This window comes from Tenrec ecaudatus, chromosome 4, assembly GCF_050624435.1.
Source record: "Tenrec ecaudatus isolate mTenEca1 chromosome 4, mTenEca1.hap1, whole genome shotgun sequence".
Classification (NCBI taxonomy): domain Eukaryota; kingdom Metazoa; phylum Chordata; class Mammalia; order Afrosoricida; family Tenrecidae; genus Tenrec; species Tenrec ecaudatus.
The window spans coordinates 154352972-154379484 of NC_134533.1; the positions used below are offsets into that span (position 1 = coordinate 154352972).

The 26513-nt window shown below is 45.7% G+C and overlaps 1 protein-coding gene across 5 annotated transcripts in view; it reads left to right on the top strand.

Moving 5' to 3' along the window:
- Positions 1-26513, top strand: part of KCNAB1 (potassium voltage-gated channel subfamily A regulatory beta subunit 1) — a 460831-nt gene that overhangs the window by 333749 nt on the left and 100569 nt on the right. For all 5 annotated transcript variants that reach the window (XM_075548868.1, XM_075548871.1, XM_075548869.1 and 2 more), the window contains exon 2: positions 10182-10225. In XM_075548868.1, coding sequence (XP_075404983.1) covers positions 10182-10225 — 44 coding nt within the window. The remainder of the gene's footprint in view (positions 1-10181; positions 10226-26513) is intronic.

A 26513-nucleotide genomic window follows, 5' to 3' on the forward strand; every position in this document is an offset into this window, starting at 1 on the left:
TTCGCTTTCTGTCCCTGCCCAGGAGAGTGAAAGGAAGGCTACGGTGTTATCGCTGAGAGCATTTGCTTTTGATTAAATGTATGCTCATCACCGCACCCCGCAGTCAGCCGCACGCAGCCCCTCATCGTGGCCAGGGCGCTGGCTTTGGACTCTGTAGAGAAAGCGAACGATTCGCCAGCAGGAACCAGAAGGGGACCGCTGTAGAGCATGGTGCTCCTACCCCAGACACTTCTGTGTTTTGTCTTTGAAAACGGCACGTCTCATGACAGTGGAAACTAATTGCGGCTCTCATTAGCAAGTGGATGTCAGAAGCTTTTGCCTGTGTCTCATCGCGATGCGCTTCGGGTTTGAAAATAAGTCATCACCGCTAGGCGAGGAACACTTTGAAATCTTTATAGAGTCTGCTTTCTCGGCTTTGAACGGGGCCACGTGTCGATACTTAGAGAAGGGTGTCATTCCGTGGGGAAGGTGGGTGATCCCAGACAAAACTGGGCAGCAGCAGATGCTGGTTCTCCATCCTCCCAGGACCCAACCTTCTGCCACCCTTCCCATCCCTCTCATATTGTTAGTGCTTCCTTATCTCTCGAATGTCCTTCAAGTCTCTCCGAACTGACAAAGAAAAAACTGAAACTCTTTCACACTAAGGTGTAAATGACTGTTCATACTTTAGAGCCAGGACTTTCAAAGGGGGGGGGGGATGGCAGAGAGTGCCCGAGGGGACTTGTGAAAGCGTGGACCCACATGGCACATCTCTTAGACAATAAATGTGCCTGAAGATTTCAGAAGGAAACATTGTTTTAAATGAAAAGTAGCACAAACATACTGTGAACTTAAATATGAGATGGCTGAATGAATGGATCCCAATCTGGTGAATTGTTTTGAAAGAAATATTGTACACGAGGCCGCCCACTTTTTGCGAAGCCCCCAGAGGCCAGGGTTTGCCCATTCCCTTCCTCTGCCTTTAGGTAGCAAGCACAAGTTCCCACAGACAGGTGAATGCGGTCTGGGAAGGGCCCTGTTGTGGGAGAACTTGGAGTCGAGGAATTTATATCCAAACAGAGATAGCAAAAACAGCAGGCCTCAGCTTGGATGTAAACCCACCTTAGGAATGATTTACTAAAGGAAATGAGAAGGGCCCAGTAAACACACACACTGCCGACTACATTGCACACATTTTAAATAGTAGCAGTGGAGGATTACCTATTTAATTTTGCTTTTACAAACTTTACAGGATTAGCTTCCCTCACAGTTTGATAAAGACACTTATGTACTCAAATTTCTCTATGTCAGACTGATATCAAGAATATATGTGTGTGTATTTGCATTTGTGTGTGTTTATAGTATGTATGCATAGATATGGTATAATATATGGTGTGGATTTTACATATATACCAAGAAGTACATCTATGTGTTTGTGTATGTGTGATTACTACTTTGTGTGTGTGTGTATAAAATAGTTTCATTTGTTTAATTATTTAGAATGATTATGAATTGAGTGAAGGTTTACAGAAGAAGCCAGGTTTCCATTCAGCCATTTCGTACATATTTTGTTTCATGTCCTGGAATGCAATCCACACATTGTAACCTCATTCATCCCCCTTTCACCCTATGGGACTTGTTTCCACTTCTCCTTCTCCCCTAGCCCTTCTGAATTTGTCCTCGGGTGAATGCTGCCCTTCTGATCACAAACGGTCGCTTAGTCTGTGGCTGGTGTGCCTCTCCAGGATGATTCTTCCCGGGCCTGTTGCTTGAGCATTGAGCCAAGGGGGAAGAGTTCATTGCCAGCCCTCAGGGGTCATGAAGAGCCATCACCTCAAGGGTTCCTCCAGTCTCTCTCGGACCTGTTTCAAAAGAACCTTTCTCCTCTGGTTGCATCACAGATTCCTGATCATTTTGTCCCAGGGGTTCTTCTGGTGTTCCGATGAATCCTACAGATGTCTTCTCAGAAAACACAATAAATACATAATATCCACAGGATTGACAGGAAGAGCAAATATTTAAAAGCCAGACGTGGATGGTAGTAATACATGGACTTCTTTATTAATAGCAAGGTCAGGGGCAGGTCTGAGAGTCCCTGGGTTGGAGACCTGGTAAAGTCCTTGACAACTAGTTGGACGGTTGGCAGTTAGAACATACCCAGAGGCTCCGAGAAGACAGGCCTGGAGGCGTGCTGCCCAAAGGTCACATGAAGGATACTATGCACACACACAGTCTCCATGAGTCACAACTCAAGTAACCACCAACCAATGGGGTGCCTGACAGCTCCTGTCAGCACTTCTGAGTGGTGATGAGTGTAAGTGTTTGGGGGGGATTCCTGACAACTGTGAAGTGGTAGGACAAGCTTTCTGAGTTCCGTTAGCAGCAGTTACAAGTAATGTGAATGTAAGGAGATGCTAAATTCAGTCAGAATTTGGTGAAACTAAAGATGTATTTCTCCTCTCCAAGATCATGGGCCCTTATATTGCATCAATCTGAGGTTCTAGGTTCTTCTAGGTTCTAGACTCTGGGGGTTTTATTTCCAGCTATTCTGGTGTGTTGGATGCTTGAGACCGAAAAAGTAATGAGTAACTCTTAAAAGAGAAGTAGGTCCTAAGTGAACATTTCTGGGCTCCTCCCCACAGCCCCCCAGAACACCCAACTTTGTATAGATGTGGCCACACAACCCCGTGTAGCTCTCCACTTTGACCTTCTACTGATCATGGAAACTCCCTTTACAATTCCTTCTCAAAGAACTCATTGCCTTTGGGGAATTTCTTCCATCCCCAATCTTTCTCCAAATTGCCTTAGCCAGCTGTGGGAGTTACATAATCTGATGTCAATTTGAGGATTAAGACTAAAGGGGTAGGGTTTAGCTTGTCAATCAGGTTGCAACTTGATGACCTCATTAGAAGGCACTAAGGAGATAAATAGCTTGCTTGAGATGGGAAACACACAGGCTCACTCCCTGGAAGACATTGTAGCTGACAAGACACATGGCGCTGCACTAGTGCCCTGAGCTGGAGAAGCCATGTGGAGACCCCGGCCAGGCCAGCACCGATGCTTACAATGCTACTGGATCCACAAAACCTCCCACCCACTGGCCTGTGATCTTCCTGCATTTGGCATCATTGCATGTGTTTCATGAGTCTGAAAGAGGAATTTATAGATTGGTATCAGACATATGGGCTAATATTGGACTTATGGACTTGATCTGCACTGGGCTGGGATGTTTTCTTAATGTATAATTACTCTTTATTTTAAGCTCTTTCTTAGTCATGTCTGAGTTTCTAGTCCCCTGGGACTAACACACCAGGAAAATGCCTCCTTCTCCTCTGCCTCCTTTATCTCACTTTATTCCCTGGCTCCCACGTTTCTAATGATGCACGAGTCATGTAGAACAGATCCAGGATGTTTACATAAATCCACCTTCACTGCAACTCGAGGAAGAGGCTCTTGCAAGTCACGAGGTCACTAGATGTTTGAGATAAGACCCCTTTCCTGAGAAATAAGAGAGGCAGAAAGATACCAGCCTTTACCCAACACGGCCATGCACTCGGGCTGGTGCTGCATACCTGTTTGAAACAATAAAGTGGGCTAGTATTGTCTCATTTGTGAACGAAGAACCAAGCTTAGAAAGGTAAGTAACCTGCCCCAGGTTGCACACAGCTAATAATCATTAATTCTGCATGAGTCCCCCCTCCTCAGTGCACCTCAGTCGATTATGCTACTGAAGTGGCTGCCACGGGAGTCATCAGCCATGCCTCGGAGGAACGTTTGTATCCTCTCAGACTTGAACTCTCAATTGCCTTCCCCGCTGCTTACTACTCATGCCTGTGGAAACTGATCATACATCTAAAACCAGTTATCATCCAGTTGAACTTGACTATGGTGCCCCAAGTGTCAGGGTAGGATTGTGTTCCAGGGGGTTTTCCATGGCTGATTCAGAGGTACATCCAGGTGGACTCGAAATTCTAACCTCTCGTTTAGCAGTTAAGTGCATTAACCATTTGCACAATCAAGGAATCGAATCTCCATCTTTGACTTCTCTGATACTGCACTTTCTGGCTCTTCCTACATGTCTGCCATTCCTTCTCAGTCTGTTTTACTGATGTCACTTCCTTTACTGGGATAACATCACTTCCTCTCAGATAGCTATAGTGTTAGAGAAACTGAAGACCTGTCCTTGGCATTGCCTTCTCACTGAGCACTCTCCCCATTGGCTGCTAGCCCCAGCCTACAGTATCCATTATCCTTAATAGCCCAGAGGTACCTCTCCTTAGCCTTAGCTCGAGGACAATGAATTTGTGGGTTCTTCAACCACCATGTGTTCAAAGATGACTCAAACCCCTCCCCCTGTTACTCCAATGAATCCTGTTTTCACCACACACAAAAAAACAATCCTCCTCTACAAATAGATGCCAAGCCAGAAACTTGAGTAAAGCCCATTGCTCTTCCTCCCTCATCCCATACTGAATGCCCTATAGAGTTTACCCACCAAGACTACTGGGATCCTTCACTGAATCAGATATCAAGGGACCATCATTTCTCACCAAGATTTCCTAAGTTACTTCTCAGCTCTTTTCTTCCCTCTTTTCCATCCATTCTTCATTTTTTTCCAGTAGTTTTCATTCCTCTTTCATATTAAGACCAAAATACATAATTGGAAAGACCCTCCTTGTTCTATCTAGCTCTGCCCTTCCCCATCAGACACATGGCAGCCACTTTGTCCCTTAGGCTTGACTCCTACATTGCCCTGAACTTGGAGTTCTTTGACTATCCATGGGTCTACAAGCCCCGGGAACGTCACACTGCTGTTGTCTCTCTGCTTGGAACGCTGGTTCCATGCTTTTAACAAGTCACTTCCTCTTCTTCCTTTGGGTCTCTCAAGAAGCCTTTCTTAATCAGACTAGAGCAGGCTCCCCAACACCCCAATTTTACACTGGCAGCATCCTACTCTTTCTCTAAGGGATATATAAAATGCATTGCCACTGGGTCGATTTGGACTCATGGCGAGCCTGTAGGACCAGATACAACTGACCATGTGGGTTTCTGAGACTCCAACTCTTCCCTGAAGTAGGAAACCCCACCTTTCTGCTGTGACACCACTGGTGGTTCCCACTGCCAGCCTCACGGTCAGCAATCCAGCACCCGGTGATTCTCAGCCTGCCTCATGCTGCGCCCCTTTCATACAGTTTCTCAGGTGGTGGGGACCCCCAACCAAAAAATTGTTTTCGTTGCTATCTCATAACTGTAATTTTGCTACTGTTATGAATCATCATGTAAATATCAGATATGCAGGATGTGTTTTCATTGTTACAAATTGAACATAATTGAAGCATAGTGATGAATCACAAAACAATATGTAATAATATAATGTGAAATATTGAATTCTAATGACAAATAAATGAAATTTTGTCTTGAAGCATGTTGTAGCATGAGGAACAGTCTTCATGCCGGGTACTCGTTTGTGGGCGTATCTGCATGTGGCCGGGCCCGCCTGGAGAGGATAGAGGAGCGGTGTCTCAGTTCCTAAGACCATTGGAAATATGTGTTTTCTGATGGTCCTAGGCAACCCCTGAGAAAGGGTCATTCAACACCCAAAGGGGTCGCGACCCACAGATTGAGAACCGTGGCTCTACAGCAGCAGGACTCCTTCTATGGATGTTTATTATAATCAAATTATTAATCCACTGTTTATCGTCTGGTTACCCTGCCATGATGTGAACTCCATTAGAGAGGGACTATCCTGCACCATCCCCACAACTCGCACAAGCCCAGTGCCTCTTTGGCACGCAGTGCATGTCTGCTGGGTTATGAATGAACGGCAAGGAAGTCCCTTCTAGCCACACTTCCCTGGGCTTCTCTCAAATGATATGGATGACTAGGAAATTATGTACGTCTGCAGAAATTTAATAAGCATCTAGTTAGAATTTGCAACTGACAGATGACTTAAACCTTTAAATCAAAGTGTCGGAAAGTCTCTCTCCCACACTACCTTCTTGCCACTTACAGAAAGACAAGAGAAATCAAGTTTCCTGGTGCTACTTGTGAGTGCCTGTCACCAGAATGCATCTCTAAATCATGATGTGCCTCGTTTCCAAGGAAGTCGTTATTCACTTGCCAACGGTGACAAGTGGCGCTCTCCTAAGGGCATCCAAGTGGGGGCAGCAAGCACTCAGATTTGTCAGTCAAGTTCTGGAAATCCAAAGCCGTAGACAGAAGACTCAGCAAAGAAGGAGCGAGAGAGGAAATCTCGCTTATTGAGTGCTCAAGGTGGCCCCTCCTTTCTAAAGGCAGGACTGTCCACTCAGTGGCGTGTGGCTGCACTTACGTTCAGGCACTGGTTAGGTCAATGGCAGAGGAATTAAGCAAGATCCCAGTGTCCTTTTCTGGAGCAATCACCAGACCCTCAGCGCAGCTCAGGTTCACCTGGGAAGAGGGGCTTTTATTTTGAGGTGAACAAGAGCAGATACTAAAAATGGGCATGGTGAGACTTCCCTCTGGTAGATATGACACACATAAAAGGAATTCAATCTCATTGGAAATGTGATGTGCTTACAGCATTTTTAGGTAGCCTCACTTGTTCAGATATTGAGGGAATAGGAAACAAAATAAAAATATAGAAATTGGTTTTGTTGCACAGTGTCCCACAAGTTTAGGAAGTGCTCATGAAAATCGCATACCACAAAAAAAAAAACCCTCCAATCACTGCCAGTGAGTTGATGTCGACTCATAGTGACCCTATAGGACAGTGTAGAATGGCCCCTGTGGGTTTCTGAGATGCTAACTCTTCATGGGAGTAGAATGCACTAAGATTAGAAAGCCCTGCCTTTCTCCTGCTGAGGCTGGTGGTTTCAAACTGCTGACCTTGCAGTTAGCAGCACCATGCATAACCACTATGCCCCAGGGCTCCTGGAGGCAAGGAAGGTTCCAGGGCATCTAGAATTGGGTATAAAAAGGCAGAGCCACTCTCTGTTGCCAAAGAGTCCACTTTGACTCACGCAGACTCCCCATGTGGCAGGGCCGTGCTGTATCCCACCAGGTTTTTAAAGGCTAGTTTTGTTTGGAAGCAGATCACCAAGCCTTTTCTGCACATCCGAGGCACCTCCGGGGTAGACTCCAATCTTCAACTCTTCGGTTAACACATTAACTGTTCTGTTCAACACATGGACTCCATAAGGCATAAACTTGACCATTATTTGGCATTCGGTTTGCGCAAACCAGTTCCTGAATGCTATATTTAGACTCATTATATCAAACACGTCTAGTATTTAGGCTTCCATTATCCAACAGGGCTTGCATGGATCAGAGGAGCTGGGCAAGTGCCATATCTCCACTCGGTGCTGTGCATATGTGGACATAAGATGCCAGGGAGCTTTTTGTAATCAATAAGATTATGTCGGAGTTCCACAACAACCCACTGCCCAGAAGTGGCTGTCAACCACAAGTTCAGCAATTCAAAACCATAAGCTGCACAATGAGAAAAAGATGATTTGCAGCCTGAGAACCCCACAGGAGCAGTTCTTCGCTGCTCTATTGGATTTCTGTGAGTGAGCAAGTTTCTCTAAGGAGCTCTGGTAAGACAGTGAATTATGCAGTAGCCTGCTAACTGTGAGATCAGCAGTTCAAAACCACCAGCTGCTCTGTGGAAAATGGATGAGGCTTTTTGCTCCTGTGAAGATTCACAGCGTCAGAAACCTGTGGGGGCAGTTCTGCTCTGTCGTGTAGGGTCGCTATGAGTCAGAAATGACTTGATGACAGTGGCGTTTTGGGTAGGTTTGTTGTTTGGTGAGTTCCTCTTACCCGCTTCATCTGCCAAGTGCGCAGCCACCACACTGTGCTGAAGGTGCTTTCGGTAGTAGAATCTCATAAACATGCAAAGTCCAGCAATTCCCTTAAACGCCCAGATACCTTTCACACACAGAAAATGGGTACACTTTGCAAGTGTCCACATTAAAAGTGACCACCTGAATTGGAAAATTAATTCCATTTAGATAAAAAGTTAACGCAAATAGAGAATTAAAGGAAAGTACATTTCCGAGGGTGGATGTGGGGACCTAGTCGCCCTTAGTATTTCGTATTTGACAATGAACTTTCTTTCATTGCAGAATCTGCTAAGGCATTTGTTCTAGAAAATCTGGCTTAGGCATTTAAATACTTTGCATGGTTTTGGAGTTTTTTCCTGGCAATTCTGAGTTTAGTCCTCGAAACCCATAACGCAGTGAGCGCTATCGGATTAGCTGTCACAGACCCTGCTTTTACTCAGTTTCTCCCAAAATCTCGACTCTATAAGGCTTACAGGACAGTTTGGTTTGGTTTTTTCGCACCAGAAACTGTTTTCTCCCTGATGTTCAGACTGGAAAATATAATTATATGAAAACTCTTACCTAGATCAAGGGACTCTGGTGGCACGGTGGGTTGAACATGAGGCTGCTAAGTGCAAGGTCAGTGGTTCAAACTCACCTGCTGCTCTTCGGGAGAAAGACGAGCCTGTCTGCTGCCAGAAAGTCGAGCAGTCTATGAGCTCTGGGTGGCAGTTCCACTCTCTCCTCTTAGGGTCAGTGTGAGCCGGGATCCAGGTGGGTTTGGGTTTGCCTGAAGCAATTTTCCCACGACACCTGTATAGTTGTGTGCTACACAAGCCCTCCGTGGTAACATGTGTTGTATTGCAGTAACGTGCTTGCTTTTCTGGTCCCTCACTAGACTGAGCTCCTTGAGATAAGGAAACTTTGTGTCCTCCTGGGCTTGTATGTTGCCTGGAGTGTGGTGACCTCTCAGTCAGTATTTATGGAGTTATGAATGCTGAAGGTCTCTCTAGAAAATGATGTCATTCGCATATATGAATATATATTTCTCTTTTCTTAGTTTTGTTTCTGGCTTTCTCCTCATGTTTTGCTTTCTGTCTCTAGATTTCTTTCACACTCAGTAGACAGTCACAATACAGAGGAAGTGCTTCTGATTGTACATCCCGTGGTCTTCTGAGCTGCTACTGGGGGAATTTCTTATGCAAAGTATTTTCATGGGAGGAGGTTACCATGGTTTGTCATCCTACTTTGTACTTCAAAATATTTGTCACGTGTCCCTTTGTGTGATAGGTGCCTCTCTGTCGGCTGCAGTTAAGGAATACGGAAAATCTTAGCGCCGTGTCTGTGAGGGCTGGGACAAGTGGGAACGCAGCAACAATCACTGCACTGTGCCTGTGTTTACTGTGCGACACTGTAGCCCATTTGTCATCTCCTGTTCCCACAACGGGCTGGCACAGGCACCAATCTCCCCTTTCCCTAATGAAGAAATCCCCCCAGAGAGAAGAACTGGTTTCCCAAGGCAACCCAGCTAGTGTGGCAATGGCTGTAGAAGTCTGGAAGAAATGAAACTTCATTTTTAAAGGACTATTTGAACTTCTGAAAGTTATTTTGTATACTCTTATACTAAATGTGTTTATTATGACACTGTCATACATATATGGATATATTTAACTTCCTCTCACATACACACACGCTCACCACACACACACATAGAATTCAGATTGCCAGAGGTATAATTTCACCTTTGTTGTTTTAATAATCCCTCTCCTTTAGAAAACTAGGCAGTTTTAGAAACCAGTTTATCAATCAGCCAGTGAATAAGTATTTATTAAGTGCCTACTGTGTGTCAAGCGCTGTTGATGAATAATGAATGAAAGATTGATGGATAACATAATGGTCTGTCCCTCAGGAGCTCACATTCTACAGGGAGAAAGAAAACAAACATGCAAACAAAGAAGCAAAGAAAATAATTCCGCACTGAGAAAATGCGCCCTGTGGGGATATTTTGTTCATGTGCTGAGGCCCAACAGAGTGGAAATTGCTCTGCTGGCCTAGTGGGAATTGAGTCCATGGCAGTGAGCTGAGTTGCTGAAGTGGTGCAGAGGGTTAAGCTCCTGGCTATGAACTAGAAGGGTGGTGGCTTACAGGCCGCAGTTGTGAAACCCATGGGGCAGAGTTCTCCTCATAAAGGGTCTCCATGAGTTAGAACCAGCTCGGTGGTAAGGAGTTCGATTTTGTGAGGAGGGACTGGTCAGTGTTTAGGTAGCAATAAAACAACCATTCTTCTACTTCTGTTCTTGTCCAGAATAATACCATCAGAATACGATCTAATACTCAAAAGATAACGAACGACACCTGAAAAATGATAACCGTATGCTGTTTTGTTGCTTTTCCTAGGAATCTTGGAAAATCAGGACTCAGAGTTTCTTGCTTGGGTCTTGGTAAGTACTGCGCCGTCCTGCGCGGGGAGGGAGGGGCGCTGTTCTGGGAGCGGGGATTGGAGGGCCTGTGAGGCGTGCTTGCAGTGCAGCTCAGGTCTGTTCGGAGTTGAAGTTGCCTCAGCAACTTTGCCCCATTCCTTCTTCTAAAACCCTCCTTCCCCGCTCCCTCTCAGGCTTTAGGGGTTGTTTGTGGTAAGGGGCTCGCAAGGGGGAAGAACTGACATGACAGCACCTTAGAGGAAGAGGCACTGCGCTCCTCCTTGTGCACCAAGTGCAGGGCCCCTGGTGTGCTTTTATAAGCTCTCCGCACCACCTACTGCACCCAATGATGGTTTCCTATCTTTATCTTCCCTTGGCCTAGCCAATTGCCTCATTTATTTTTCAACGCAGCTGTACATCTGATGTTCTTCCTGTTCCCACAGAGCCCATTCCAATTCGCAGCCACCCCGTAGGGCAGAGTACAGCTGCCCCTGTTGGCTGTCCAAAGCTATAATCTTCCTGGAAACAGACACCACCTCTGTCCCCTACAGAGTGCCAGGGGGTTCAAACTGCAGACCTTTCGGCTCGCAGCCAGGAACTTAACCGCTCTGCCACCAGGGCTCCTCACACACCAAACCCACCACCATCAAGTCCATTCCAACTCATAGAAGCCTGCAGGACAGGATAGAGTGTCTCGTTGGGGTTTCTGAGACTGTACATCTATGATAAGAAGCCAACCTCATCTTTCCCTCAAGGAGTAACTCGTGAGTTTAAACCAGTAACCTTGTGGCGAGCTGCTCAGTGCATAGCCCACTTCACCGGGGCTACCTTGGCTTCTATGCTCTACCTCAGGTACTTTAGAGACAAGGTGGGATATAGGAAGGGGCACCCTCCTCGTTTAAAAAATGAGATTGCGCTCGGCACAGTGGAGCTTTCATAGTGTTTTTCCCACTAGGTGAGCGTCAAGCAACTCACTCTGAGTTAGTTCACACAGTGGCATCACCCGGAAAGGTTCTCTGTGGTCACAGTGAATTTTTTCATAAAAGCAGTCTCTCTCGAACCTCATATTTTGTGATGGCTTATTTAAGAGAACAGTGTGCAGCTGTGAAATTTTATTTTCTGCTCAGGGAAAATACTGCAGAAACTGATGTTGAACACAGCTTACAAAGACAATTCTATGGGGGAAAAAACTCAAGTATACAATTGGTTTTCTCAATTCAAAAAAGGTAAAATGTCGATTGATGTCCAAACCCCATTCTGGACGTCTGTCCAATTTTTGAACAGACTAAAATGTCTACTTGTAGTGCATGTGGTGTTCATTCCACCAGGTCAGACTGTTAATCAAGCTTTCTATTTAGAGATTCTGAAAAGATTGTGTAATAGTGTGCGACCAAAGAAAAGCCTGATTTGTGGCAGGCAAGGAACTGGTTTTGCCACCAGGACAATGCACCTACTCATGCAACCATCTCAGTGTGCCCGTTTGGGGGAAAATACAGCATGCCTCTCTTACCCCACACACCTGACTCACCTGACCACACTTTGTGCGACTTCTATTTGTTTCCACGAATGCAGTGGGACATAAAAGGACAGCGATTTGATGACATAGAAGAGGTGAAGAAAAAAATGAGAGAGGTGCTGTCAGCCATCCAAGCAGATGAGTTTGAAATATGTTTCCAAGAATGGAATTGCAGATTTGACAAATGTATTAAATGTAATGGAGAATACATTGAAGGGGATAAGTTTCTTTTGTAATAAATAAATTAATTAATAAACGGTAAATATATAGCTTTTAGAAAATCCCCATTTTAGGGAGGCACCCCCTCGTATATGTGTGTATATGTGTGTGTGTATGTATATATGTGTGTGTATACACATATACATATATACATATGTGTATATGTATATATTATTAGTTTTTCTTTTTAATTTTTTATAAATTATTGCTCTGTTCTCTCACTGTCATCTAGTTGATTCCAAGTCACAGCAACCCCATAGGGTAGAGTTCACCTGCCCTTGTGGACACCAAAGACTGTAGCGCTACAGGTGTAGAAAGCCTTGTCTTTCTCCCTCACAGTAGCCGGATTTTCAAAGGGCTGACGTTGCAGTTAGCAGCCCAATGCACAATTACTGAGCCAAATTTTGAAATGACCATTTCATCAGCATCGGACGCATCTGATAAAACCTGAAATGGTGAGGTTGCGTGCGAGATCTGGGGTGGTATGAAGCTTCCAGGTATCTCCCAGACGTGAGACAAAGCCATTGTTTGTGTTAAGGCCATTCAGTACCATCATAACCATTCCTGGAGCTGAAGGCAGCCGAGGCAGCGGTGAGACGTGGCCAGATTGCGGCTGTGTTTTGAAAACAGGACCTGGAATGTGAGCAGGAAGGAAAGAACAGCGAGGCTGGCTCCAAGGCTCCTGGCTGACGGCTCTTGTTTGCCTGAGCGGAATCACAACAGGGCTGGGGGGGGGGGGTGCTATACGTAAGCCGGGGGCATGAGGAGGAGAACTGCGAGGAGGGAAAAGATTAGGAAGTTTATTTCGGGATCCATTAAGCTTGAGACAGCTAGTAGACACACAAGCAGAGATAACAACGGGCAGGTGAAGGGGTCCTTGAGTGCTGTAACTAGTTAACTCACTCAGCTAATAACCAGAGGGGGGGTGGGTGAGTCCACTCAGAACTGCCTCAGAAGAAAGCCCTCGGGGTCGACAGGTCACAAATGTCAAATGTCCAAACATTTGCCATCACGTGTAGGCGCACAGTGGCCATTGATGATGCTGAATGGCAGGGGGCAAAGTGTGGTTGGAACAGGTCTGAAAGCGAGTGAGGGAGGATAGCCGGGAGCATCTCTTTTGATGGCCGTTGCTGTAAAGAGATTCAGGAGAACGGTGGTGGCTGGAGGAGCACGGTCTGTCGGAGAAGGGGCTTTCGAACCTGAAGGAAATGATTGTACATGTATATGCTGAAGGGAAAAACCTCTGATAAGAAGACAGTGCAGAAGCGCTCAAGCAGGGGGCGATTATGACAAGAGGCGGAATAGCGGCCCTCTGAGGCTGACGGGTAGTTGGATGGGCTGGTGGTGACAGCTTGTCACAGTTCTCCTCAGTCAAATTGGGAGCAAAGGCGCCAGCTTTTCAGGAAGCTGGGAAGGAGGCATCAGCAATCTGTGGAGAGAGAGTTTTTGGCCTGACGGCTTTAGCGCTGATCAATTTAAATGGAGACTATCAGCCTGAGTCTGTTTCCCTGCCAGCTGGGCAGGCAGAGCAGCGCGGGGTTCAAGGGCATTGGCTGAGAAAGAAAGCAGCGAAGCGGGGGAGCAGTGCACAGTGAAGTAACAAAGCTGTGACCTGGACGTGGAACTGAGTTAGAGAGAAAATAAAGGTGTGAGGCGTCTCGGAGGTAATGACATGAGGTGAACAGGACATCCCAGAGGGATCCCAGAGGATTGCCGGAGTAAGGGTAATGGAGTAAGTGGAAGGGGCGAATGCGGTGGTTGGAAAGGGGAGCCTGAAATTGAGGTTTGGGAAAGATTGTCATTGGCAGCAACCAAGTCTAAGGTGTGTCCCCCTACAGAAAGGGTGGCTGAGATGGAACTGAAGACAAAATTTGTTGAGAAGTTGAGAAACTGAGATGAAGTACAGGGAAATGACCATCTTCAGGGTCAGTGAAATCACCAGAAAGCCCATCCCACTAATACAGAGCCAGGAGCTAGAATGTCAAAGAATGAGAGGGACTGGCTGGGGCTGGATGCCGTGAGATTCCGGGCTGGTGGCGGGGTGGTCTCTGTCCACCTCTGCTGAAGTGCAGTCGCGAGTGGATAAGGCAAAGTGGCAAAACACTCTTCTCGCTTCTCACGGGTTAAAAGACACGGAAGGCTTTGGGCACCTGCATTTTCCTGGTTGGTTTCCTAAGGGCCTGACCTGTAGGTGAGGGTGGTCCTTGTTTATCAGAAATGTAAGGTAATTGGACATTTCATTCATTTAAGATTCTTCTCATATTACCCTGAGGACTCACTATCAGGGTCAGAGTAGTTTGAAACTATGCTAAGTAGTCAATATATTTATTTCTTTATATTTCACTAAATAGCTATAGTGGGAAATACATATCCATTATCTCAAATAGTCAATATTTATGGTGAAAGGTAATAAAGTCAATAACTATATGGAAAAGTCAACCAAAATGCCTTTAAAATCACTCCAAGATCAGGTGCATGTCAGTGAGGCATTCATGAGGACAGACGTCCAGGGTTTTATTAAAAAGCTCAATGTGGGTGAGCGGTCAGCGTTTTGCAGACTTTGAAGCAGGCTTGGTTCAGGCGTAGCAAGTCCTGGTTTGAGCTTCAAGTTGTTCTGAGAACCTGAACACTTGTAATAAGCCATGCATGAAACGTCGGAGAAAATACTGAAGAGCATGGGGCTGACTGGCTTTATTCAAAATAGGGAGCAGAGCTTGACAGCGTGCACCATTCTTGGAGAACGTTTCTCTCCGCTGCCTGATAAACTAGAGGAGGCAAAAAAAAGAAAAAGAAAAAGGAAAACACAATGCCCCAGACTTTGTGTACCTGGCTCTACTGACCCCAGCTCTCCCCTTCCGAGCTGAGTCAAGTTGACATCTGTAGACTTGGGGTGTCAGTTCAACCACAGCCCATGTACAACAGACATGAAGTAGCAAAACTTACAGGCAATCAAAAAAAGTGTAGCTATCTTTTACTGGACTATTCTAAAAGTCATAGCGAAAGTTCACAATTCCAACTTCCTTCTCTACCAGCGAAAGCTGCGGTAGGGATTTCCTGCCCCACTTTGCTTCTTTGTCAGGAACTAAGAGTATGTGTAAAGGGGAGCAAGAAGGTGGAATCATTTCAGGGTGACATGAATTGACAGCTGTAGGAACACAGCTCTTCCAAAGAGAAAAATGGGAAAATAGAATTAAGTAGCAAAACCAACTATGGGTCATTGCGGCTGCTCCATTGTCACCGCCTGAAGGGAAAGCAGTGAATAGGGATAGACTGAGAGAGTGAGCCCAATGACCCCAGTGTGGTTGAACAAAAATACGTCTCTATTCATTCATTCTCTCATTCAGAACCCAGGGAGACAGGAGACGCCAAGATGGAGATAGAGTGCTCACAGGGTAGTGAGACGTAGGCATGTGAAAATGAGGCTGTATTGGATGGACAGAGCAAGCCTGAGGAATGTCTCCCGGGGGGATCGGTGCAGCTGCACAGGGAAGGTGCTGCTGAGCTGAGGCTCGAGCTGCACTGAAGTGTAAAGTTGTATTCTATATCCTATCTAATATTGTGAGCACAAGGTATTAGGGAATAGAAGAAAGGGCCCTGGCGGAAAAGTCAGGGTTGATGGTGGAAGATCTGTTTTCCCTGGTTAAGGCATCTAGCTCTTATCCTCTTAGTCTCTGCTGGGCCTTGACGTTCTACTCTGGGGATGTTGGGGACTGGGGTGCATGGGAGTCAGGGCTCCATCTCTCTCTTCTCCTCCTTCCATTGGCCACAGCTTCCATCAAAACAGCTCCACATATTCTTTTCCTGGCATCTTGGAAATAAACCATTTTAATGCCCCCCCCACCATTTTTTTAACTTTGTGCTATGACATGACATGAATATGACATGTGCTATGACATGACATGAATATGACATGTGCTATGACATGACAGGAATATGACATGACAAAATGTGTTAGAATCGTTTTCTGGAAGCAATGGGAAGAATGCACTCAAGGAGAAAGGGCTGAGGCTGGAGACGGAAGCTAAATTCCGAGTTGGGTAATAAAGCATTAAATACGTAGAGAAAAGAAGTCATTATTTAGATCTAGGAGCAAGACTCAACAGGAGTTGCCCACATCTGTGGCTGGAGAAGGAAGGATCCTTGTGGTGTGGCGGGTTACACACTGGGCTGCTAATTGCAAATCCCACCGTTTGAGTCCCCCAGGCGTTCCCCGGGAGAAAGATGAGGCTGTGAGAACCTACCGGCTGGCAGCAGGTGCTGGGGCTAGAAATTGAGGTTCTCCCTGAGAGGAGGAGGAGGAGGAGGATTCTCAGGTGTCTGAGTTGGGCTTGTGGGAGGTGGGATAAAATCACACAGAAAGGAAATCCGGGAGCCTGTGGTGAGAGGAAGGAGGAAGAGACTGGAACAACTGCTTGGGAGTTCTTGGGGTGACTTGAGCCCAAAGATGTCTACAGGAAATAAGTCCTTCTGGCAATGAACTTTAACTCGCTAAATGATCTCTCACAGGCTGTTGTAGAAAGTGAGGTGGCTAAGCTATCACTGAGTTGATTTCAACTCATGGCATAGTGTTTCGGAAGCTACACGTCTTATGGGACCGACACCCTCATCTTTCTCCTGCAGGGACTGGTGGTTTTGAACTGCTGACTTTGTGGTTAACAGCCCAATGCTGTTGGGTGGCATTACTCACTATGCCATCAGGGCATGTAAAAAACTCTTTGCCCTCAAGTCTACTCCAGCTTACAGTGATGCTATAGGACAGAGTAGAACTGCCCCTTTGGGTCTCTTAGACAGCCGTATCTTTCTCCTGCTGACAGAAGCGGTGCACAGTCGTCTCTGCCCCTTTGTGGAGCCCAGAGCATGTGCCCTACCTGCCACACCTAGACACATGCCTGTGGACCTGAGATCTTGTCATTCTCAGACACCTAAAGGCAGAGGGGGCGGTGGGAGAGAGCTGGGCTGCAAATAAAGGCTCGGGGTGTCTAACAGTGGTGAGGTACGGTTGTCATGGAGGAACCTGGGACATTTGGTGCAGACTTAGAGCCTTCACCTTGTGGAATTGGCCAGACTGCATGCTCCCCAATGAACAAGGAGTGCCTCTGTTTTTCCTACATCCCTGATGTTCACTCAGCAGATCACTCACCAACTGACATTGAGTTGATGTCCGCTCATAGTGACCCTATAGGACAGGGTTCAACTGCTCTTGTGGGGTCCAGAGAGTGTAACTCTATGGAAGTAGAATGCCTGCTCTTTCTCCTGCAGAAAGCTGGGAGTTTTGAACTGCTGACCTAGTGGTTAGCAGTCCAATGGGTAACTCACTACACTACCAGGGCTCCATGGAAAACAGCAGGTGCCCAAAATCTGTATGTGAATGACTAGATTGATTGGTTGCTAAGGAACCACAAAAGGCCCACTGTTGAGGTGGTTCATTTCCCATGTCACCTTGGCTAGTCTACATTCGGGGCGAGTGCCCAGTCTGCATTTCCAGAAAGAAAGTATTGAGATGTAGCTAATCTTTCTAATTAAAGCAGACTACTCTCCATAATGGCTGGGGGTGGAGAGGGCCCTTATCTCATCAGTTGAAGATTTGAGATTTGGCAGCCTCCTTTTAATCATCTGAGAAAGAGATATAGGTATACATATATAGAGTATGTATACACATACTATACATATATACATATACTATGTGTCCATCTAGGACAGCAGTTCTCAACCTGTGGGTCGCAATCCCTTTGGGGGGCAAACGACCCTTTCACAGGGGTCTCCCAAGTCATAACAGTAGCAAAATGACTGTTATGAAGTAGCAATGAAAACAATTTGATGGCTGGGCATCCCCACCACACAAGGAACTGTATGACAGGGCCATGGCCTGAGGAAAGTTCAGAACTGCTGTAAGTAGGAGTCCTGGAGGTATAGAGTGACATGTTGGGTTGCTAATCACAAGGCCAGCCGTTTGAAACAAGCCGCCAGTTCTTGGGAGAAAGCCAAGGCTTGCTCTGCCCGTAAAGACTTACAGCCTCAGAAACTCACAGGGGCAGTTCTAGGCTGTCCTGTTGGGTCACTCTCAGTCCGAAGTAATTGACCCCATGGCAGTGAGCTTGTTTTGTTTTATCTATCCATATAAGAATGTGTGTGTTGTTGTTTCAGTAACACACACACACACACACACACATCACACACACACACACACACACATATCAGTGTATACTTTTCGATTGGTTCTATTTCCCTGGAAAACCCCAACTAGATAATTGTAACCAGCCCTTTTTTAAGCCTTCTAATAAGTAGGAATGAAGGATGCCAAATGGGGTTGGGGATAGAGAGAGAGAGATGGAGAACGTCTCAGCATTGGGGAGTGCTCCAGAGAGGGGCAGGGAGTCTCTTGCAAAGCCAGTGACAGGCCAGAGCTGTCAGAAGAGGCAGGGCTCCCACACCCGAAGGCATGCCACTAAATCTCTGCTTAGAAGCAGGAGGTCAGGCCGTCCCAATCATCCCGGGGGAGGTGACACACCCCAGTGGGGCAGCTGCTCCTACAGGTGCCTGCAAAGGGCTACTCCACTGTCCACTTCACGGTGGCTTTGCTTTCCGGCAGACAGGTGCTGGCAAGCAGAACGTTATTTTGCTGATTTTGTTGCAACCTCTCACAGGTGCGTGTAGTAAGATGAACAGTCAGGCGGTCATGGGAATTGATAGGAAAAGCAGAGTGAGAAATACAAAGCCTCATGTTCATTGATCAGCTGAGCACACATTGAAACTAGTCCTAAATATCCTCTTTGGAAAGGGAGTTCTCTTGGTGTGGCAGTTAGATTTTAGGTCAACTTGCACTAGGGTAGGGGCGGAGTCGAGTCTGTCAATCGGGTCACACCTGATGATGCCTCCTAGGAGGGTGTGGTCTTTTTCTAAGACAGTCACTGGGCCGGAGGTTTGTAGTACACATTTCCCTCCCCCCCTAGGCAAGCATCAAGCAACTCGCTCTGAGTTAGTGTGCCCAGTGGCATCATCTGGGAAGGCTCTTTGGTCACAGTGAATTTTTTCGTGAAAGCAATTTAGCTTGAACCTCATTTTTTGTGATGGCTGATGAACAGTGTACAGCTGTGAAATTTCGTTTCCTGATCAGGAAAAATGCCACAGAAACTGTTGTGATGTTGAACGCAGCTTACAAGGGCAGCACTATGGGAAAAATTCAAGTGTACAAGTGGCTTTCTCATTTCAAGAAAGGTAAAATGTTGGTTGATGACAAAACTTGCTGTGGACATCCATCAGCTTCCCAAACGGATGAAAACGTCAACTTGTAGTACATTTGGAATTCATTCCACCAGGTCAGACTGTTAATCAAGCTTTCTATTTAGAGGTTCTGAAAAGATTGTGTAACAGGATGTGACAAGAAAGGCCTGATTTGCGGTAGACATTGACTGGTTTTGCCACCGTGACAATGCACCTGTTCACGCAGCCATCTCAGTGCACCAGTTTTGGGCAAAAAACAGTATGCTTCTCTTTCCTCACGCAACTTACTCATCCGACCTCACTCCGCAAGACTTCTTTGTGTTTCCATGAATGAAGTGGGACATGAAAGGACAGTGATTTGACAACTTGATGAAGAAGAAAAAAATAAGGAGGTGCTGTCAGCCATCCAAACAGATGAGTTTGAAAGATGTTTCCATGAATGGAATCACAGATTTGACAAACATATTGTGTAATGGAGAGGACTTTGAAGGTGATAGGTTCTTTTGTAAAAAAAGAAATTTCAATACATTGCTTTGAAAAACAAATTCTGCTTTGGGTTACACCCCACCCCACCCCCATATATGAGTATCACTGGTTTTGTTTCTCTGGGCAACTCAGCCTAACACAAGAGGGCCAGCCTAAAAGGTCAGTTTCATACAGCCCTGCTAGTGGGGTTTGCTCTGGATCTAAGCAGTGAAGAACATGGCACCCACACCCTGGGGCCCTGTTTGACATGAAGGTTGTAATTCTTAGGCCATGCAACCTGGGCCATGCAAATGAGCCCCACTGCATTAGGGTCTGTGTTCGTGTAGGCAGCACATTCACACACCCTCCTTGAGGGAACGAAGCCCTCAAGTAAAACAGTCATGTGGCTCAAGTGATGTTTCCTCACTGACCGCACAGCTGGAAAGGAACCAGTCTCCACCCAGGCCTTTTGAAGAAGCGCCCAAGGTGGGCCCTGGAAAGGTGAGTTTGTCAAAAGACCACGCCAATGATGCTGAGGTAGGGCCAGGGTGGGAAACCATTGCCCTGACTAGATGGAAGAAGATGGTGGGATGTGTGAACTGGTATCTGCTGAGCCAGGAGACATTGTCAAGGATTTCTGCTTGATGTCTGTGCCCATCCCCTACTCCCCCAGCCTGGCACTTAAAGCCAGCCAGAGGCATTCCCTTCAGGATGGGAACTTCAACCTTGAGAAACTGAGACTGTCAGACTCAGGGCTGGCCTTGGGGATTCTGAAGAGCCAGAGTCTGGGAAGCCTCCCGGGGGGCAGCAAGTTGAGCTGACCTCTCCTGCCACTCAGCTCCAGCCACGTGGGCGCCAGTCTTGCCTTTTGCTCCTCCCCCACCCAGGGAACCTTCTAGAGCCAAAACGAATCTGAAAAATAAATTGTGTGGGCTTCTTTTTAATGCGCTGCATATGTGCAGAATGTGCTCCTGGCTCCTCTCCTTCTGCCTCAGAGATGCTTACACTGCACTAAATATTTTGACACTGGGAGAGTGAGACATTCAATATTTGGCATCGATGGTATCATTTCTCGGGAGGCCCAGTGGCCTCGTGGTTCGGTGCTCCCCTGCTAACGAGAGGGTCGGTGCATTTAAACCCATCAGCTGCTCCCTGGGAGGACAGTCCAGCCCTCGGTAAAGACGTGCGGCTTTGGAAGCTTTGTGGAGAGTTTCCGCTCTGTTCTTCGGGGTCTCTGAGAGCTGGAAGTGGCTCAACAGCAGTGATATTTATTTATTTATTGCTTGTGTGTTTTTGTGATTCTCTGTGAATCCCTTCCTTCTTGTGATGGTTGATATGAACTAGCCACTTCCGCAACTGGTGTACAAATAACAAGCATAGGGCTTTTATAACGTGATTCCAAAACACTTGAGGAACCATTTTAAAAGCGCAATTTCTTCCCCTAGACAGTTCACCGATTTTTCTGCACAGCAAACTGCGTGAACTGTTTGAAGACCAAATGCCGGCAGAATTTAAAGAGCACATGAATCTTAAGCACAGAACAAGAGCATGTTAAGCTCCCCACTTTTTTCTTTCTGGAACAGCTGACATGAATAAGTACAATTGTGTTTTCCACATCAAAAGTGAACAGCCATTGTATGTTTATGAAATGACTTTAAACTATTTATCCTCACTCTTGCTTTCATGGGTAAAATAATTCTAAAGAACTGCTGACAATTGGGTTGCCCTATGAATAACCAGTGACTGCTGGCCATATATCTTGCTTTCACACGTGAAGGCCTATGACAAGATAAGATGCAGCTGAGGTAAGAGAAAGGCCAGCCTGATGTTCCACAAGCTGCTAGAGCTGGGCCTCAGGGAAGAAGAAAAAGCAGAAGGTGGCTCTCTAAAGAAAAGGCCACTCGACAACCCATGAGCATGTACACACACACACACCATCTACACACACACACGCACACACACACACCATACACACACACACACACACACACACTTCATCTACTCTGGTACAGGCACAGAGAGATAAGCAGTCCTCTTTAGGTAGCCTGTGATTTTAAATGAAATAAGCAGAGGGAGGAAGAGAGAGTCTAGCCCCGACAGAGTTGTGGCCAACTTTCTGGAGATAATAATAATTTACAAACTTGTTCTCATTAAAGATCACAGTTTATTAAAGGGAAAATTATTCCAGCTCGAGGTCTGCAGGATGGACAATGGCCAGCGTCAGCAGGACTCTGTCTGAAAATGCCCTTTCTCACTCTTTGGAACTAGAAAATGTTAAAGCTAAGCAACATCTATCACTTTCTAGATTTAGGGAGGACTAGGGCCGGTCAAGGAGCCCTGAATGTGCCGTGGGCTAAGGACTCAGCTGCTAACTGAAAGGTTGGAAGTTCAAACCCACCATCCCTTCAACAAGGACAACAATGGGGCAGGCACTCAGCTTCTGTACAGATTATAGCTTTGGAAACCCTATTGGGGCTGTACTCTGTCCTACAGAGCCTTTTTGATTGGGATCAACTTGAAGCGATGGCTGAGTGGATGAGCACATGAGGAGCCTGACTGGCACGCTGGCAAGCAGACAATTACTACGAGAAAGATCAGCAGTTTGTACTCAACTTGAAAGACAGCTGTCACCGTCCCCTTCCATAAATACTGTTGTGATTGGTGTTGGGTGCCCTTGAGTTGGTTCTGACCCACAGTAACGCTATGCTCCGCAGTCCACCCTGGCCTTGTTCAGACTGATGTTATTGAGCTTCTCCAAGGTCTTTTCCCACGGAGAGAGTCCATTTGGTCCCTCTGTGTCGGTTCGTTGAGATCTACATGTCTAGCCCTCATTTGTGTTGTAGAAAAAGGTATTTCCAATGATAACGTCATTAGTCTTGCAAAATTCTATTGCGTGATTCCCAGCATTGTTTCTCTTACCAATGCCAAATGTTCCCAACGACTGAGCCTTCCTCTTCGTCCCCACCCTGAAAGACCAGCAGTCAATCGCCAGTAACTATCAACGCATTTGATTGCATGTTTGATCGATTTCAGACTGCAGAAGTTGGTAACAGCTTCAACTTCTTCATCTGAGCCTTAATGGCTAACGCATACATTTGAATGTCATATGAATTGTTCTTCCCAGTAGGCATGTGGATATCATTCTGTCACTGACAGTGTTGTACTTCAGAGTAGGTCTTGAAATGTTCTTTTTGGCAATGAAGGTGACATCCTTTACCTTCAATTTGTCATCCCAGGTATAGAGACCATATGATTGTCTATCAAAATAGCCACCAGTTCATTTCCGTTCACTAATGCCTATGAGAGCTATCTTCAAACATTCCATTTCTTTTTTGGTGACTCCAAAATTCCCTGGATTCATACTTTGTACACTTCATGTTAATTATCAGTAGATGTTTGCAGCTGTTTATTTTCGTGTTGAATTGTACCACGTGTGCAAAGGTGCTTTACTCCATTTCATTCATTAAGGTAGACTCTACTTTGAAGAGCCTCCTCTTCTGCACTATACCAGACAACATTCTGCTACAGTGCCTGACGTGCTCACTGACCAGTTCTTTAGAAGCAGATCACCACGTCCTTGTTTCACATCTGTCTGCTAAAACCTGACTGCCATTGGTGACCCTGCTGGTGTTGAAATACCGGTGGCATCGCTCCCAGCATCACAGCAACAAGGAAACCACTGCATTATGACACCCTGATGGGTGAATGATGTCATAAAGACTATAGTCTTGGAAGGCCTGTAGATATTCTTCTTGACATCAGTGGGCTGGGTGGATTGTGCAGCAGAAAAGTCCCATTATCTGGTCCCTGATTTCAACAACCAATACAATTGAGTTCCTCTAGGAATGAGGCAACAAAGAGGGAGTCAGTTGTGGCTCTGTCCTCCTGCCGAGTCTAGCCTGCCTCTGGGTGTGCTCCTGCAAAGAGGATGCAGGGCTGCAAGGAAGCCACCTTTGGAAGGCCAGTCCAAAGCCCCAACTAGTGACCTAGTAGAGCTCAAGTTGCTCAAGGGAACTGTGTAGAGATTCATACTTATGCCTTAGGGCCACAGCTGGATGAAGTTAGGAATAAACTCCAGTTCTTTGCAAGTCTGCCGAGTATGAGTCCATCAGAAATCTTCCTGTGTAAAAACATAAATAAATCAGCTTATACAGAACCATGAATTTCTAGACTCATATAGCAGAGCCCATGCACCATTGACAAATATGACTTAATTCAGAGATCAAGTTGATCAAAAGAGCTGTGCAGGCTAGAGCTTGATTCTCCTCTCAGGGTCCCACAGAGCAGCAAAATGGCAGCAGCAACACCAAGCCTCATAGCTCTGATTGGCTCTGATCCTGAGCCAGTAACTTGGAACAGGGTCAATACTGGCTGAATTCAGTCAAGCCAGAACCACCGTGAAGGTAGAGCAGGGTTTAAATCCACTTAAATGACAAATAGTTGTCGTGTTTAGGTCAATACCTTTGAGTCAGTTCCTACTCAAAGTGACCCTATGTACAACGGAGTGAAACATTGACTTGTCCTGCATCATCCTCACAATTTTGTTTTATTTGAGCCCAATCCATCTCTTTGAGAGTCTTCTTCTTTTTTGATAATACTCTACCAAGCATGCTGTCCTTTTCCAGGGACTGATCTTACTAGATAATATGTCCAAAGCATTTTAGAAGAAAAAAGTCTCATCAGACATTGGGCCTCCACGCAAGTCCTCCTTCAATACATCACTTTGTTCTAATAACCTGGCATTCTGTGATGCTCACCTTCCTGACATGATCGCTGAAGACAAAGCGGGTGTATAAGCAAATGTGGGGAAGAAAGCTGATGGTGCCCAGCTATCAAAAGATATAACGTTTGGGGTCTTAAAGACTTGAAAATAAACAAGTAGCCATCTAGCTGAGAAGCAACAAAGCCCACATGGAAGAAGCACACCAGCCTGTGTGATCATGAGGTGTCGATGGGATCAGGTATCAGGCATCAAAGACCCAGAACAAAAAAATCATATCATTGTGAATGCAGGGGAGCACAGAGTGGAGGCCCAAAGCCCACCTATAGACAATTGGACATCCCTCACAGAAGGATCATAAAGAAGAGATGAGCCATTCAGAGTGCAGTATAGCACCAACGAAACATACAGCGTTCCTCTAGTTCTGTAATGCTTCCTCCCCCACCCCCACTATCGTGACCCCAATTCAACCTTACAAATTTGGCTAGACCAGAGCATGTACACTGGTACAGATCAGAACTCTTGACACACAGAATCCAGGACAGATCAACCCCTCAGGACCAATAATGAGAGTAGCAATACCAAGAGGGTAGAGGGAAGGTGTGGGGAGAAAAGGGAACTGATCACAATGATCAATGTGTAACCCACCCTCCCCCTGCCCAGGGGGACAAACAACATAAAAATGGGTGAAGGGAGACAGCAGTAGGTATAAGATGTGAACAATTTTTTTTATAAATTATTGAGAATTCATGAGAGAGGGAGGGGAAAAATGAAGAGCTGATACCAAGGGCTCAAATAGAAAAAATGTTTCAAAAATTATGATGGCGACATATGTGCAGATGTGCCTGACACAATGGCTGGATGGATGGATTGTGATAAGAGCTATAAGAGCCCCCAATAAAATGATTTTTTTTTTTTAAAGAAAGAAGTCTCACTGTCCTTGTTTCTAAGGGGCATTCGGGCTGTACTTCTTCCAAGACAGATTTGTTTGGTCTTCTGGCAGTCCCTGCTATTTTCAGCATTCTTCTTCACCACCATTTTTTAAATACAGCAATTCTTCTTTGGCCTTCCTTATTCATTGTCAGCTTTCACAGGCAAATGCAGCACTTAAAAGACCCTGGCTTGGGTCACATGCACCTTAGTCCTTAAAGTGAAATCTTCAGTTTTTCACCCTGTAAAGGGATCTTTTGTAGCAAATTTGCACAAGACATTGTGCCCTTTGATTTCTTGATTGCTGTTTCCATGAGCATTGATTGTGGATCTGAGCAAAGAGGAAGCCTGGACAACTTTCACCTGGTCTCCATGCAACCTGGCATTGCTCACTAGAGAAGTTGTGAGGATTGTCTTCTCTGCGTGGAGTTGTAATAAATACTGGAGGGTGTCCTCTCATCTTCACCAGTGCATTCTTCAAGTTCTCTACGCTTCCAGCAAGCATGTCTGTATCATCTGTGGATAGCAGATTCTCATTGAGGCTTCCTCCAAACCTGGTCTGGAGTTCTTCTCCACACAGTCCAATTTTCAAATGATTTTGATCAGCAAATAGAGTGAATAAGTGTGGTGAAGGAGAGAACCCTGAGAGACACCATTTCTGATTTTAAACCGGGCAGTATTGCATTGTTCTGTTCAAAGGACTTCCTCTTCATCCGTGTACACATTCCGCACGAACACAAGTCAGTGTTCTGGAATTCTCACTCTTTCCAGCGTTATACATGGTGGTTTTAATTTTTATTTAATTTTATTTATTTAATCATTTTATTGGGAACTCTTATCACAATCCATACATATACCCATTGTATCAAGCATATTTTTACATTTATTGCCATAATCATTTTCTAAACATTTTCTTTCTACTTGAGTCCTTGGTATCAGCTTCTCATTGTTCCCCTCCCTCCTCCATCTACCCTCCCTCATGAACCCTTGATAATTTATAAATTATTGTTATTTTTTCATGTCTTAGACTGACCAATGTCTCCCTTTACCTACTTTTCTGTTGTCCATCCCCCTGGGAGGGGTTATATGTAGATCATTGTGATCAGTTTCCTCTTTGTACCCATGACTTCTCCTTCCCCTCTTGGTATGGCTACTCTCAATATTGGTGCTGAGGGGTTGATCTGTCCTGGATTCTCTGTGTTTTCTGCTCTTGTCTGTACCCATGTACATTTTCTGGT